We start from the raw sequence: 16,570 nt of genomic DNA on the forward strand, positions 1-16,570 counted from the left end.
CAGACGTCCTCCCCTGCATTGCCAGAGGTGTGACATTTCACCGACCAAAAATACAAGCCCTCTTTCTTTTATCTGAGGTTCAGAGATCAAGTATTGACCCCATGAGGCTGAAATGTGAAGGACGTACAAGGGCATTGACATAACTTGTAGTCATGAGGGACATTATTTAAAATATATGTCATAAGTCAAATGGAATTCAAAATATTCAAGCTAAAATTGGATTATTTTTAGCCTTGGACAAAAAACTCTTTTCACTAGTTTCGCAAACTTTATTCGAAATGTACATGTCTTACTTAAAATATTGTAAATTTGAGCTCTGTCGACATTGTGTTGTCTACTCAAACTGTGCCAGTCTGTGTAGAATATACTTACCAAGAAATTTAGACTTTGGTTTAAATAAGAAAGAAATAAATTAAGAAATAAGCTTGAAAAATAAATATTCAGAAATATTTTGGAATCAGTTTTTGCACAAACGGCTCCCTGCGCTGAAAATGTGACCATTTAGACTTGTATTTGTTTGTTTTCTTTAGTTTGGATGAATGCAACTGAAGTTAAAATTAACATATCTATTATCTTTACATGTATTATGTTAACAATCAAGATAAGTTAAGTATTTTCTATCCCGATTAGTTTATTTGCCAATCTGTTAGTAATCCATCAATCTTCTCAGTAATCGATGGAGCCATTTAAAAAAGAATCAACAGTATAACTCAGGAACCTGAAAAAGAACTTACACAATTCATCAAACTTGTCTTTGAACAATATTTGGTAAGAGATTATTAGTGCTGCTTAAAATAAACAGAAGTCTGTCAGCTTATAGACCTGAACTGAGGCAAACAGTTAAAGGTGCTTTATTTCTGCAGTACATTCTTCATGGCATTGAAACAAGAATATGTACATTATTAAAAAAACAATGCCTCATTTGTATAAAACAATATTTACATGTATTCAGCTTATGGTTGCCTCTACAACATCAAACAACACAAAATGCAAAGCAAAAAGGGGAATAATCAGGAAATGCTTTTTCACTGGCATACTTCAGATTGCTCAACATGTACTGAAAATGGAAATTAATTCTTTATGGCCTCAGTGTTGGCAATATATAAAAATATATTAAATAAAATACCACATAGCAAATAAAACTTGGATAACTAGCCTTGGTTTCAAATTGTGCACAGTAAAGGCCACTGGATATTATTCAAATAACCATTTGTTCAACACGTCGTGACTGAATGTTTCCCGGCTGCGTATAAAGCTTAGCATGGCACAGTAATCACAGTAATGGCACACAGTACAAGCCAGTTTCTTCAAAGAATGTTTGGCAAAGGTAATAGTAGTCAAGTAGATTTCACAATACAGCAGTAATGCTGCCAGTCACACAATGATACAATCTCAATCACACCTGGTGACAAATTATTTTAGATTATATTATTTTAAAGGAGACGTATTACGCTCATATTCAGGGTCATCCTTTTAATTTGATTTATTACCTGAAAAGGTTTAAATGCTCAGATCCACAGCTCCTCTGTTCAGCCTGTGTCTGAAACACTTAGTTTGAGCTCCTGTCTCTTTAAGGGGGTATCGATAAAGCCCAGTCTGCTCTGATTGGCCAGCTGGCACACTTTGTAGTGATTGGTTAATCCAGCACAATGTTGGCCTCTGCTCTAACTTTACCTGGATTTGTTAAGGGGCGTGCCAGACTACCTAATGGCATACCGCAAATGAGGGACATCGTGATGCTACATGGCATCACGATGTCACATGACCTGAATTTAATAATTAATTAATAATTTATATTTAAAACGTTTTTGCAGGATGGTAAAACTTCCTATGGAAAAAAACTGGAGTTTGTAGTTAAAATGATGACACACTATATGTGTGTGTAGTAAATGGAACGTAGTAAATAATCCATGTAATTGCTATGCAGGATTTGTCCGTGTAAAATACATTCAACTTGCTTGAGATCACAAAAATAGCTAATTCAAAAACAACAATAAAAATACAAAGTCAATTGAGCAATTATCAATACAGCGGCAACATCAACTCTCACTACAATGTCCCGGTCCACCAGAAGCATTCTTACATCATCAGACACAATTCATTCTCTTGGTCTAATCAGTAAAATTCAGTGCAAATAAATATGACACTCACAAAACTAAGAAAAAACAAGCTTCCAATAAATGTCACTGGGCTGTCAGTTTCTCTAAAAGATTAGCGTTATTGTTACTTAACTTAGTTGCTGGCTCGATTCCTCTAAAGCAGGCCGATCAGTGTATTTATGAACCCTGTCACTTAAAACAATAACCAAGGTGACCGGCACGATACCAGTCTCAAGTCTGTCAGTGCAAAGTCAGCCTGCAGCCAGGAGATGCAGCTTAGATTCAGATAAAGACTGGAAACAGAGAGTGTGGCTCTGTCCAAAGAAAGCACAATTCATCTTCAGCACCTTTAAAGTTCACTTATTAAACACAGTCAATCTTCTTTGTTTGATCCACACACAACAGAAAGTGCCCTTGCAACCAATCACAGAGAAGAAACAGTTTGGAGCATAACTCCCCCTAAGATTGTGAAGTGTTGTTTTTCCACTTCTGCAGTTTTAATCGTGTTTATTAGTGAGATTTGGAGGTGCTGGTGATGGGGATGGACAGAGCCTGGCGAGCTGTTTCCAGTCTTTATGCTGAGCTCAATAGCTACAGACTTTACCCTCATATTTATCCATATAGGTCTCAGACTGGTATCAATCCTCTTCTCTAAAGCGTGACCAGGGAACACATGCTCCCCTAAATGTTCCATTAATACTTTAACAGACGGGTCCACAGATACTGCTTCATCTAAGTTTTTAGACTGAAAAACAAGGAGTGATCCTGAGTGATGAGTCTTTTCATCACAGCAGGGCTGCATGATGGGGAAATACAAACTGAACTGCGATGCTTCACATTTACGGAGATATACAGAAACTATTATTACTGGGATGTTTTAGTAAATATCAATATAATATGATCCAGTCAACGAGAAGCTGTGTCAGTAAGACGCACCGCCTGCAGTTACAGTTACATTTGGCCACCTAGTATTTCTACACCCTTGAGAAGAAAATCTTTCCTGAGGTTTCTCTCCTACCTGCACCCACACTGCCCCCCCCTACACATTATAGACTTGAGTGGTGGACGTGGTGGGTATGGTGATACTTTTCACTGTTGATGTCCCAGAGGGACGCTCCCTTCTGACGTATCTTGGTTTTCTCACTTCAAAAGAAAAGCAACAAAAACATATCAAGTGTGAGAAAAATTGAAGAGGCAACATTTGAGTTAACTTCATTATACTTTGTGCTTTTACATTAAAAACATTCCTTATCCTGAGGCCCTGTTCTTGCTCTATGTAACTTTGGCGAGTGGGTACGATCTCTGAGAATTGTGTGACTGACTGAAGGTCGCAGCTTAAATCACCTGAATCAGCCCCAGCAAGTTCAAGATAAATGCTGAACTGTGGTTCCGTTAAAAACACTTAGAAGTCAATAAAAACCAGAGTTTGTCTCCGTTATTCAGTGAGGAAACTTTTAAAATATGAAGAATTCTGAACAGAGTTTGGTGTGTTTGTTTGGTATCTCTTCTGGTTCAGGAAGCCGGGATCATGAGGATTATCCACAGTTCCAGTTCAGTGAGTGGGATTACACAGGCAGAGATTGATAGTTTTCTCTACATGAAAACCACAGAGACCAACATAATTAAAAACCACTTGTAGCTGCAGGGGGCGCTGCTGCTCAGTAAAAGTTCGATAGTGCTGCTTTAAGAACAGCTTTTAGACCCAAATTCGAGTTTTCTAATTATAATCCTGTTACTACAGTCCTCAAAAATGCAACACTTCTCACCGACATTGCCAAATAGTCGTTGGTAATGTTTAGACTGGTATGCATTACTCACCAGCCTCAAACGATACTAGAACCTGTTTAGCAGGATCAGAGAGGTAGTTTACAAAGTAAGACAGTCTACTTATCTCACCTGAGGAGGACGGAATCATGACAGCCTGGAAGAAAGAAAAAAGAAACGTTAACCTCGTGGCAATTGATTTCTTTGTATTAATAATGACAATTCAAATTCTTTAAACAAATCTCTGAATGTAATCCTGTGTTATTAGTTATGAACAAACAGTAAAATATACTTACTGTCTCACTTGGTTGGAAAATGAAGGCTGTAAATGTGACAAAATAATGTTACACATGACTTAGGCAAAGCAATAACATTGTTTCCATGTTCTACAGGCACATCCATGCTGTATTGTATAATATAACATAGCCCACTACATAGTGCGCATGCTGGCTCAGCAGGATCTGTGGAGCGTTGTACTTCAGGTTTGTGCACTTACCTTTGTTGCGACGGTAAAAGATGCCTGGAAGTCGGTTGGAGCGTTTGAGGTAGAAGAAGGAGGCAACAGACAAGATAAGGAACAGGCTGATCAACAGTGTTCCCAGGAGAAGAGACGCTGCCACACCTGGCCCTCCTGCTCAGAGACATAGGACAAAACAGGAAACAGAAGATGAGCAATACAACAAGTATGTTTTAGCTCCTGAAGACATTATTCTATCATCATACATATTTTGTTCCACATGTTTTCTGAGCTTTATATTATCTTTTAAAATACACTGATCTGTAAACCTAAATCCACATGTTTGTTTCTAATAAATCAGATTCACAGACAAAGTACCGGTTAAGAAATATTATTATTATCTGCAATGTCTACAGACGTGATATCTTACCAATTTTAGGAATGACAGTGGTTACAGTTGTGTGATTCTTCCGATCCATTGTGTAGTCTAGAGTGGACAGGAAAAGTGTAAATTAAAAACAGTAAGATATGATTTTGAGTGAGTGGATAAATTGCCGTCCTTACTGTAGCTGCACACTGTTATGTTTTCAAGGTCCACGGAGGCGGAGTCACAGATGATACAAACAGTGTTGCTGTTCTCAAGGACACGCAGGAAGCAGCCTGAAGAAGTCAAAAGAAGAACATATTCTTATATTTCTTACATTACTGGTGTTAAATGAGAAAAACATGTCATTGCTAATAATGGTTATGGATTACAATCCCTCCCATCACTGAATAGTCTGATGAGTGTGATGATGACATGAATAATGTACCTTGAGTCATGGTCTTTAAAATCACAAGATCTAAACCCAATTGAACACATGGAGAACCAATGTGTTAGACTGTGCTCTTCATCATCATCATCATCATCAAAACAACAAATAAGGGAATGTGCTCCTTTATGATCAGAGGTTTTTCAATGACCAGTGTATTAATATATTATAGACGCTAAAATGACAAGAGGGACCTTTGTCTACCCACTAATCTCAAAGTGTTAAAAATAATATAATTGATTGACAACCTCCCTCAGAGCTATTTGACAGAGGTATAAAACGTCCACATTACCGGGTTCACAGTGAGTGTCGTTGGAACACGAGTTGTTCCCTCTCAGTTTGTCACTGCAGCACTCGAGTGAGTTCTGATGTGAGGCCTGTAAACAGAGCAGCACTCACACATTATCAAATGAGGGCAACTTGAATAGGAACACACACTGACCCTTTGGCTGAGTAACATCGATCTTCTTACCTTAGTTAAAGGCGTCTCAGGTCTGATAAGGATCACGGTGGCAGCCAAGACCAAAAGGAATGACAGAGCCATTTTTGAATCCTTTGGGACCTAACAGACTGGAAGACATAAATAAATCACTTTGATTAGTCACATAATAGAACACATATTTTTATTCATAAATCCAACATGAAAGGTGAATCATCGAGATTCCGACTGGAATTTAACTGATATTATTGGTATGTATAGTTATTAGATCACAATGTATTATTATTCCTATGACATCATTTTCTTGCTTCCTGTGTTTTAACTTTAATATGAATATGAAGATGATTAACACGTCTCCACTTCCTTCCACCATCCATAAATATCCCAGACACAAGAGCTGCCATTTTAGCATTTTGAGCCAGTCTCTACAGTTGCAATCATGGGATGTAGCCACGCTATCGATTTCCAGTTAAGACTTTGGCTCAACCAATGGCGAGTTAGTCTCAGCTGTCAATCACGATGTTTAACCCTGTTTTTAATTGCATAAAATAAGAAATTAAAACCAGAATTACTGAAAAAAAATGATACCATTAGAACATGTACTTGACTTTTCAGTTTGGTCCATCGCCCATCCACTAATATGGGAGAGGCTGGGGTTTATGACCTTTATTGCAGGTAGCAAGCAGGTGATCTCATTTGGGGAGTTGTCATTTCCTCCATTTTGATATACAGTCTATAGTTCAGACATATGAGACATTTGAGACATCTCCAATTAAAAATACAAAATATGGAAAAACGTGTTTACATTTTTTAAAACAATAACCAGACCTATTTATCTGTAATCTATTTGAATGTGGATTTACTAGTTTCTCATCACAAACATCAGCAGGTGGAGGTGACTGTCTTTTTTTTAAGTGGTTTTACAAGCACTGGTCAGTGAACTAACTTTCACACATTCGTCCTTTAAGGCTCCATCCTGATTCGAATGCGTCAGGCAGCAGCACAGCTCATGTGTCAGAGAAAAGCTTTGACTTGTGCTAACGTCAGCCAGGTGATAGCACAGTTAGCTAGCTAGCACCTGTCACCAGGAAGTTACAGCGTGACCGAGCCCGGAGCTCAAACCACCATGTCGGCGTCCAGGAGACAAGTGAGAGAATCTGTGTGTCCCTCTCTACACCCGACCGCATACGGACACACACCGAGCACCTGCACGTCGTGGTGGATGCAGACACACACAAAAAGTTAACTCACCACACACAACACCAGACTGTGGCCCGGGCGAGGTGCTCCTGGCTGCGGGGTTCTTCTCCTCCGTCAGCCCTGCTCCGTGTGGACAGACAGTCTCTGCTGTGTGATGGCAGGTTGGTCATGGACACTTCGGTGCAGGACACACGCACAGATTATCCTGCAGCTCGCTCTGCCACTTGCGTTTAGTCCGTAAACTTCCGGGTACGGTTTTCAAAATAAAACCCCCAGCTGTTGTTGTTATGCGTCATTGACAGGGGCGGATGTATGAAGGGTTTGATGAAGGGGGGGTCCATATTGATCAAAATAACCATGATGACCACTGTGGCCATAAGCGTGCAGCCCTATCTTCTATTCACAGAGAAATCATCTCCAAATCACAATTTATTAGACAGACTTTAATATCTCTTCATTTTATTTTTATTAATTTGCAAATTTAAACCATTTATACAACCTCCATGGCCCAACGCACTTTGGGAAACACTGGCATACATTATCAAAAATACAGGATTGATTATTAAAAACAGAAGAGCTCATTTTGGAATTAAAGCATTTATGCAGCGCACATGTCGTTAAATTGATAAAGGTATTTTCTTGATTTGCAACATGTTTTTCCTATGTGCATGTTTTTTTTAATTTCCTGGTTGATCTCTTCGACCACCGTTCACTTGGGCCCGCTCTGTCAATGTAGTCCACCCAGTAGAAATGTGTCTCAATACTTTGAATACTTTTAAACTTTTACACTATAATATTTATAGTGTCTGTGCACCACTCACCTGTGTGCATTACGTCTCTGTTGTCTCACACTGGAATAATCCTGACATTTAATCCCTAACGATCAAACACAAGTTCAACATTTCAACAAAGTGATGAAACTGAATTTCCCGTTTTCTCTTCAACACAGAGACACTGCACAGGTGTGTCATGCATTCAAAGAGCATAATGATAAACGGAATTATTCCAACCTAGGTAGAAATGTCGTAATGAACTCTAAATTAATACGTGTTTATGAAGGCATGAAGCACGTAAGAAATGTAAACATATTAAGCAAGAACAAAAACCGAAGTCAGTGTTTGTTCGCCGTTTATTTTGCTGCTATGAAATCGCAGTTGGGACTCTTCCGACGGTCCTTGAACGCAGCCTGGACGGATGAATGGCGGGAGGTTTGAACTCTCGCTGCGTCTTTCCTGCTGTGAGTCACATTTACAACTAATTTCCTCCACGATAACAACTTTATATCACTAACGTTATTACGACAAGAGGTCGGTAAAGCTGTGAAAAGATTGTTAACTCGAACCGAACTTTCAAATTGATAATAAATGCTAATCAGCCTCAGCTAGCTAACAACGCTGTTTCTGCGGCTAATGCTAACTAAGCTAGCCCACCTGACAGCTGCTGTGTTAAACACACAGCTTTTTATAAACTGCTGCTGACATGTTCTCTTTACAAACAGGTGACCAGCACTTATGAATCATATCATGAACATAAAAGAAATGCTGAGTACTCCCGCTGGAACCAGGTGGTTAGCTCACTTAACAACTTTAACCTGTTACCCATCATCTACTGGGGATAAATACTGGATGAGGAGTTTGTCACTGGACTAAAATCTGATCAGTGTCATGTTTTACATAAAGAATCATTTAGTAGATTAGCTGATCAAAAGTTAATTTATCAGCAGCTATTTTGATGATTAATTAATTGTTTTTGTTATTTTTCCTTGCAAATATAAGGTGGTTCTGGTTTCTCAAATGTAATTTAAATCTTTGTTTTTTCAGATGTGACAATATTGGGGTTATATTTTAGTTATATTTGAGTTTTGGACAAAATCAAAATGAAACATGGCGTTTAAATAGATTTATATAGCTGTCATACATTAAACCAGGCCTTTTTCACGTTTAAAAAACTATTAACAGGCAAAATAGTGAACTGATTGACCAAGAAAACAACTGGCACATTAATAAATGATAAGAATAAAACAACAATGTTTTCCTTACTGACCATATTTCTACATGTGATTTTGTTTTGCTGCACAAATCATTGATGTCTTTGTGTTTTCTTCACATGTCCAACCTTATGGGGAGAAAACGATGAACAGGAACGTGTCGACCAGTGGCTACTCCAGCTTTACAGAGTCGCAGCTGTTCTTCGGCTCTCAACTGTGGCCCGACAATTCCCAGAGCATGTCTCAGGAAATCAATTTGTCGTCCAGTTCACAAGAGGTGAGATTTATCGGCTTGTAGGTTTTCCGAAGTGAAGCACGTAGTATTGATAATTCCACTGTACAATTCCTTGTTGTTTGTCAGTGTGAATCTAATAAGGCTCTTTATATGAAATTGTCATCTAATTATGAGACCGCTAGTGTTACAGTTTTGTTAATAATCTCTCAGATTACATGAAAAATTGTTTTGTCTGTTTAATGCCTCGTAACATCTGTGTCTTTTCTCGTTACAGGCGAGTGACCCAAAGTTTGCGAGCACTTATCACACCAAACCTCTCCTGTTTGGAGACACGAAGGGGAAAACCAGAGCTTTAGGAATACTGGATCAATTTGAAGAAGAAAGAAAAAAGGCCAAAGAAAATAATGTCAGGTACTTTTGGGATTCATTAAGTTGTGATAAGTTGAAGTGTTAAATTTCAGTTCATGTGGATGACATTTTATAAAAGCAAGTAAGAGTTGACAGACATAAGGGCTATAATCAACTGTGAATCTTTTTAGCAGTGAACTTTTAGCCAAAGAAAGTCAACATACAAGAGAAACTCACTACAATGTAAGTGATGATAGTCATTACATTTCCCATCTCGTCTCCTCCGTGATGGTATATGTTAAGATAACGCTACAATATTTTTTCAGATCCAACAACTTGTCGCAGGCACAGAGAGAAATATGGCTGTGGTCCAAACAGTCCTGGAAAATTTTGACAACTTTGCATCAATTTGTAAGTTTCCCGAAGATCTGATATGTATTAATTTAAAGTCACACTCTGCATTAGTGCATCTCCAAGTAATTTAGGAGAAAGTCTGTAAGCAAGGCAATAAGCTTTCCACCAGTAGATGGTGCACTTTTCCCAACCATTACAATGTTTTTTTTATACTATCTGATTCCACAAATGTTTTAATATATTGTCTTATTTTATCTTGTTTTTATCGTTTTATCCCAGTGCACAATAATATGGTTGTTCTTCAGAACGACATTTCCCAGTATTCTGAGATTCTGGTAACTAAGTTGAACTCCCACAACGAGGGGATGACAAAGTTGGAGGACAATGTGAAAAAGGTGAATAGCATGTTATGCTGTAAGGACACTTACAATTTCAAATAAAATGTGGTTGTTGGTGAATGTTTCTGATCAGTGATCATGACATGTGTTTATTGTTTCCTTTAGAGTGCAGACACCACAGCAGAACTTGGTTCAAATCTGCAAATCTTGAAGAGCAGTCTTGAGAGTTTGAGAGAGGAGCAGGAGAAAGAAGGGAACTTGCTTGCAGAGGCCCTGAAGCTGCTCAGCACCCTCGCCTCGGAGCAATCAGCCAAACTCGGCCCTCAGAGAGTGATGGACAGGAGCATCCAGACTTTACCGGAACTGGAACAGTCGGCCTCCAGAATCCTTCAGAACAAAGAGCTCGAAGGCACAGAACTCAAACAGGTTGAAGTTCCCCCTCAGGATCGCAGCAGCAGCATTAGAAAGAGGAAACCCAGAAGCCAAACAAAGCGCACAAAGACACAGCCGACGCTCACACAGAGGAGTAAACGCAAAGTCTCTGAGGAAAACAAACCATCTCTGATAAACTGTAAGAAAGTGCAGAATCCTTTACCCCCCCGCAGTAAGCGCTCTGATGTGAGGAGGAGAACCAGCTGGGACAACACAGACTGTCTGTCAGTGGTCTGCAGGGAGAAGAGGACCAGTAAAGCTGCAGGGTGTCTCCTCTCCCCCCTCAGCTCCTGGTCTCAGGACAGAGGCAGCTCTGCGTGCCTGCCAGGAGTCGAACCCGTCTTAGAGAAGTCAGATGACACCAAGACAGCCACCCCAGTGAAGGGCTTCTTGCCGCTGTTTGACATAGACTGTGATTCAGATTTCTTTTAGAGGATGAGTTAAAGATTCATGGCGGTGTAGCATTGGTGTTCCCTTTTCTGGAGACAAAAAAGTGATTAATTTTTATACTATTATATTTATTATTATTGTGGCTGTGTTAATTTATTTATGGATTCTGAGTTTGAAGAATGGACCCAGTGACAAATGTGTTTGTCTACTTACAAAAACAAATGTTGCGGAAACAGTTAAGTTTCTTTGCCAACTTAAAAATATTATTCATTACTCATACTGTTGACTGATGTTTGAACAGGTAAAGATATGTTGTGTTGTAGAAGTGTAAGTACAATAACTTGCCTCATGTTCGGCTGATCTTCTAACATCTAGTTTTTTCATTTAGTTGTGTAAGACTGCATAAGTTCAAAACTTTTATAACAAATAAAATGTGTACAGAATAGTCTGTTCATACCTCAAAAACAATGCTTCATTTATTCGCAGTTTTTGACAGTTTTTTTGCTATGGCAAGCTTATCTAAAACACACAAAAAAAGAACAAATTGATTAACAGTATATGTATATATATATATATATATATTGCTCTTTAATAAATATATATATATATCGGGGAAAACTATATAAAATATATTTGGATACACGTTCTTAGTCTGTCAATATCAATTAAGTCATTAAAGCTCTGCTATTCACTCTTTAAAACTGTTGACAGTGTTTTGGTTTAATTTGTGTGGAAACAAGCTCATAAGTCTAATCATAATGCAAGCCTGTTTAATAGTGAAGGAAACCACGTACTGGTGTTGCTAATAATGTTTCAGCTATGAAATACACGGCTGTATTAGGTAAACATTTACTCCTGTGTCTAAACATCTACTGGGAAAAGGGCCACAATATAAAAAACAACGGAAACAGTATTTACAAAACTATCTTTCTATTCTCATTCAGCAACGTGCAAATCATCAACTCCCTCTTTCATGCAGACTTTTTGTACTTCTCTGCCTTTGGCCCAGCAATAAGTGCATTAATGATTAATAATTAATATCCTTCACTAATTCTAACAAGCAGACTTTGATCTGATGTGACAGGGATGTCACAGTTTCACTAAGTCTGCAGAAGGGGACATGAGTCCCCTTGGGTTGAGATTTGCCACCAGGCAGACGTCATAGTTGTCGTGCATCAGCACTTGCCGAGCCACCACACTCCAGCGTTTTTCACATGGGTTCAGCTCCAAAATTTCCTTTGTTATATCATCGTGACGATCTGAGGGTGGTGAAGATACAGAGAGAGAATTCAACAGACTTCAAAAATTAATTTCAAACATTTCAATAGATATGGATTTTGTTTCATTTCATTCACCTGCTCCTTTGTAAAATCCACACACATAAATCTTGCCTCCCACCACTCCTGCATTGCAGGCATTGGTGCGCAGGGAGAGTTGTGCACATGGGAGAGGGGGTCCTTCTCTCCAATTATCTCCATCTGCGTTGTAGATCTCCACAGCATCAAGGCAGTGGCGTGATTGGCCACGGTCCACACCTTCACAGCCAATGCCTCCTATTCAAGGTTCAAGATCAAACAATGTTTGTGCTTATACTACAACATGGTTAAATGAAAAAAAAATGGAATATATCTGAACTAATAAATGTGAGTTACTACAAAGAAGAATCTTACCCATCACAAAAATGTCACCGTTGAGCTCCACAGCACTGCAGCGGTACTTGGAGTATCTCATGGGAGCCAGTTCTGTCCACTTGTTTGTGATTGGGTCATACTCCAGAAGACGGTTACTGAGACGGTCCGGCTCATCATCCGTCCGGTATGACTGGATGGTTGAAGGGGAGGGGGGGGGGGGGGACAAAGCAGATCAGCTGCAGTCAGAGAAGAGTCACACACAGCTGAATGCCGTTTTTTTTAATAATTAACACATATGTAAAGGTGTTTTTACATCACGTCACCTGTGGGCTCCGACCACCTATCACATAAAGGCGATCTTTCATCCTGACCAGGCTGTGAAAGGCCAGAGGCAGAGGCAGTGGTGCTGCGCTCCGCCAGGGTCCGCCCTGCAGGGACCACCGCTCCACACAGTTGGTGATGAGAAACTGGTTCTTCAGCCTCATCTGCCCCCCCACCAAGTACAGCGTGTCATCCAGGGACCCCAGGGCATAGGAATCACGGTACTCTGCTGATGTCAGGCGCTCCCAGCTTCCTTGGGCTTCGACTTTGTACCTTCAACCCAACACAACGAACAGTAACATCTGTGTGAGGCCAGCAAACGCAGAAATATCATATTTATTGTTTCATACTCATCTTACCTGTAGATTTCAACATTCATGACCTTCTGCCGGGCCATCCTGCGAACACCTACCTCCCCGGCCACGATAATGTCATTTCCTTTAGTTACAACCCCAGCGCACACGTACCCCAGAGCCTCTCCATAGCGAGGGGAGGTGATGTAGTAGGTTCGGCCCGTGGATGGGGCATAGCAAAAGCTGCGCTCAGCATAGTTGCCATATCTTGACCGAATCCCACCACCGTCATTACCGACACAGAGCAGCAGGTCTGTAGTCTCCATGCCGTACCGCAGCTTCAGTTTACGCGGTGCAGCTGAGGGATGCATCGCTGTGACCTCCAAGGCTTCGTTCACAATCTGTAGACATTCAGCATCAGCCAGTAGGGCCATGTTTCTCTTCAACGCCTCCCTTAGATAGTCAGGACTTATCAGGGGTAAGCGAACCTTCCTCAGAAGCTCTGGAAGGTGCCAACTACGAACCTCTCTATCTGTCAGTGTGCTGTGTTTAACCCAGTGAAGGACCACGTCCAGGATGGTCTCTTCTCTAGAAATGTTAAGGTCATCAGAGCTCAGGAGGTTCCCCAGCTGATGAGCCTCCAGCTCCAGGACCTCCTCATTCTGGCAGACCTGGACAAAGTACTGCCTCAGGAAGCGTTGAGCCTGGTCGGCCAGTTCCTCTGCACCGAGGTCGCGGGCAAAATAAAAGACACCGAGGCAGTTGGAGGCATCCATGTTGTCAGTCATGTGCTGCTGGCAGCGGGTGAAGACGTCCTCCATCTGCAGGAGAAAAGCTGCAATGGAGATGCCTTGAACATTGAAGTTAGTTAGAGGAAGGTCGGAGCAGTACATGTAGTTCAGGAGAAGAGCCAGGCTGTCTGCGGGGGTGTCACGCAGGAATATTTCTCTGTTGTTGCACTCACGAAGGCCGCACGTGAACATAACACGGAAGTAAGGGCTGAAGGCGGAGAGCACAACTCTGTGACAGGGGAAACTGATGCCTTCAGCAACCAGCACCACATCCGTCAGATGCTCAGACTCCCTCATCCTCCTCAACTGCTCCAGCAGGACCTGTCCATGTTTGGCTGTAAGATCCATTTTGCTCCAACTTTCTTGTAATAATAATAATATTTAAAAGTTACACTAATGGACAAGTAGTGAAGAGTTTGTGTCTGAAAAACAAAGAAAACAAAGTCAGAAACAAAATCAAGTAGAGCCCGACTGATGTATCGTCCAATTCAATATGAGCTTTTCACACATATCAGTTTTTATGTTTGCTGATATATGCAAATACGATTTTTTTTAAATATATTTATATATATGTATATTAGTCCATATTGTTGGGGCTCTTATATTAAACCATATGTCAATCATTGTAAAGTAAAAGTTTGTTTGCGATACCAAAACTTTTGAGAAATATCAACTGTTGTCAATTAGCCTCCTTATCTTATGATTATTGACATGAAAACATATGTAGAAGATAAGCAACAGTTATTTGTGATCTATTAGCAGTTCATCCAAATATTCTGACCATCAAGAGTTAATAAAGCATCTTGTTGATGCCTGCAGCAACAACAAACGTGGACATTTTCATGAACATATGTAGCAGCCGGCATTCTGATGAACATTCCTGGTTAGTACTATATAAAGCCAAATGACACAATCGTCTATGAACAAGTTAGTGATCATGCAGTACAGCGGCTCCTTGTAACTCCTCTTACCGATGTTGTCAGCGCCTCTTATCTCCTGTTATCTTTAGTCTAAAAACACCAGTAGAGATCCATGTTTTTCATCGTGTAACGTGTGTCGGTGTTGTTGCCGAATTTGTTTGTCGAGGGGTCAGCGAGTGGCTGAGACAAAGATAGGTAGCCCCTCCACCGCTCTGGCCCTCTGAGCCGCTAACCCCAAAATAGACAGTGTCGTGCAGCAAGTGGGTCAACAGGGTTTCAGTGATCTGGATTGAGTAGGTTTTTGTTACAGCAGTGATGTTGTAATACTGTGAATTATTAAGACTTTTCATAATTTCAGTCCTCTGAGATAATTCTGACCTTTTTTTAAAATAATGTTCTACTATAGTTTGTTTTGGTCACTCACGTGTTTGCAGCCATGGAATGAAGCAACCAGCTGGGATTCATATTTCACCCCGTTAAAGGTCCAGTGTACACTGCAAGCGCACATGGTCTGAAGGCCATCACTTTTCTAATGTTTATCTTTAATGTACCTGAGACTGTTGCACCCACCACAATAAAGTTGGCAAATGTTTATATCCAACTTTCTGACCCGTAATCTTGTATGCGGCAAATCCTTGAGAAAAAAAAACCCCTTCTGACTCAGTTGACCGGTGAAATTTGATCTTCAGGTGAAATTTCATGGTTCGTTAACTTTAGTTCTGCCAATAAACGGAAAAAGCAGAGAGGATGGAAACTTAGATGTCAAACATACAACTGACATTCAGCACAGTTAATCTTTCTCTTTAAGATGATAATTGCCTCCTGTGCTTCCTCCGGTCGTTGTCGTGCCACTGTCCATAGTTAACCATTAGGCAACATGATGTACGATTGTTCTTGTGACAGTAGATAAGAAAATATTATTCTAAATTAGTCCCACCATTGGGGAATTTGCAATGTTACAGCAGCAAAGAGCTGAGTCCAAAAATAGGCGTCAGTAGAATAATAGTAATTAAAGTTGCAATACTTAAAGGAAATATAAAAACATATAAAAATATAAATGGCATATAAATAACAAACAGTGAGAGAATATGTACAGTGAAATGGATTGCACATTAGCCATGCATTATAACAGGCAGAAATGAATATTACCCATGTGACAGGCCAGAAAGACCTCGACTACAGGAACGCGTCAACGCCACTAAGGGAATTTCACCAAGAGAATAACTACCCAATGAGTTATTTCACAAAGAAGGGAAACAGAGAAGTGAGTTTCCAGTTTAAAGAAAGTTGCAATTACTTGCACTCTTGCACTTGCTGCAAGGGAAGAAATACAACTAAAAATAAGTCTTTGTGATTTACAATGTTAAAATAAGATTCTGCTAATATTAACGGTACAATAACCATAGTTTCCTCTTTGCCAAACAAACCCCATTTTAAAGTGTTCACATGACCAAACAAAACAACAAACAAACAAAATTAACAGGAGCAACTTTGTCCCAACCAAAGAGTGTCCCATCTGCCCTGAAGCTGAAACAATGTAACACCTGCTTTATATAGAAAAACTGTCCATTTCTTACCAGGATTTTCCGGTGGACACAGTAAAGTCGTCTGTAAGTTATGTGCTGGAGTTAATCTGCACCAAACCACCATCCCCATTGACATACAAACAAATAATACACAAGATAATTTGATTTAACACAAAAGACTCTCATGCCCTATAGGGTTTGATCAGTTTATAAATTGTAATAATGTGGAAAAT

The 16,570-nt window shown here is 39.9% G+C and overlaps 2 protein-coding genes across 2 annotated transcripts; both read right to left on the reverse strand.

Annotated features, from left to right (window-relative positions):
• Positions 1-1,795: 1,795 nt before the first annotated feature.
• Positions 1,796-6,975, reverse strand: c4h1orf159 (chromosome 4 C1orf159 homolog). Its single transcript, XM_061070161.1, has 9 exons — positions 6,823-6,975; positions 5,605-5,702; positions 5,425-5,509; positions 4,885-4,980; positions 4,751-4,807; positions 4,360-4,494; positions 4,160-4,185; positions 3,996-4,020; positions 1,796-3,242 (listed from the first exon to the last, which is right to left on the reverse strand). Exons 2-9 carry the CDS (start codon positions 5,674-5,676, stop codon positions 3,139-3,141), a joined length of 600 nt encoding a protein of 199 aa, XP_060926144.1. The 5' UTR covers positions 5,677-5,702; positions 6,823-6,975; the 3' UTR covers positions 1,796-3,138.
• A 4,969-nt stretch (positions 6,976-11,944) lies between these two features.
• Positions 11,945-14,239, reverse strand: kbtbd12 (kelch repeat and BTB (POZ) domain containing 12). The gene is made up of 5 exons (XM_061070646.1): positions 13,167-14,239; positions 12,810-13,080; positions 12,526-12,676; positions 12,211-12,408; positions 11,945-12,114 (listed from the first exon to the last, which is right to left on the reverse strand). Exons 1-5 carry the CDS (start codon positions 14,237-14,239, stop codon positions 11,945-11,947), a joined length of 1,863 nt encoding a protein of 620 aa, XP_060926629.1.
• Positions 14,240-16,570: the final 2,331 nt, after the last annotated feature.

Source organism: Limanda limanda, chromosome 4, assembly GCF_963576545.1.
Source record: "Limanda limanda chromosome 4, fLimLim1.1, whole genome shotgun sequence".
Lineage (NCBI taxonomy): Eukaryota > Metazoa > Chordata > Actinopteri > Pleuronectiformes > Pleuronectidae > Limanda > Limanda limanda.

Bases quoted from the DNA above. Each gene is read 5' to 3' on its own strand.
- c4h1orf159 (XM_061070161.1), bottom strand. From the start codon at position 5,676: ATGGCTCTGTCATTCCTTTTGGTCTTGGCTGCCACCGTGATCCTTATC. The intron at 5,510-5,604 runs GTAAGAAGATCG...CTCTGTTTACAG, and splicing joins CTGAGACGCCTTTAACTAAG to GCCTCACATCAGAACTCACT. The intron at 4,186-4,359 runs GTAAGTGCACAA...TCACATTTACAG, and splicing joins CTTTTACCGTCGCAACAAAG to CCTTCATTTTCCAACCAAGT.
- kbtbd12 (XM_061070646.1), bottom strand. From the start codon at position 14,239: ATGGATCTTACAGCCAAACATGGACAGGTCCTGCTGGAGCAGTTGAGG. The intron at 12,677-12,809 runs GTGACGTGATGT...TCAACCATCCAG, and splicing joins TAGGTGGTCGGAGCCCACAG to TCATACCGGACGGATGATGA. The intron at 12,409-12,525 runs GTAAGATTCTTC...AACCTTGAATAG, and splicing joins CGGTGACATTTTTGTGATGG to GAGGCATTGGCTGTGAAGGT.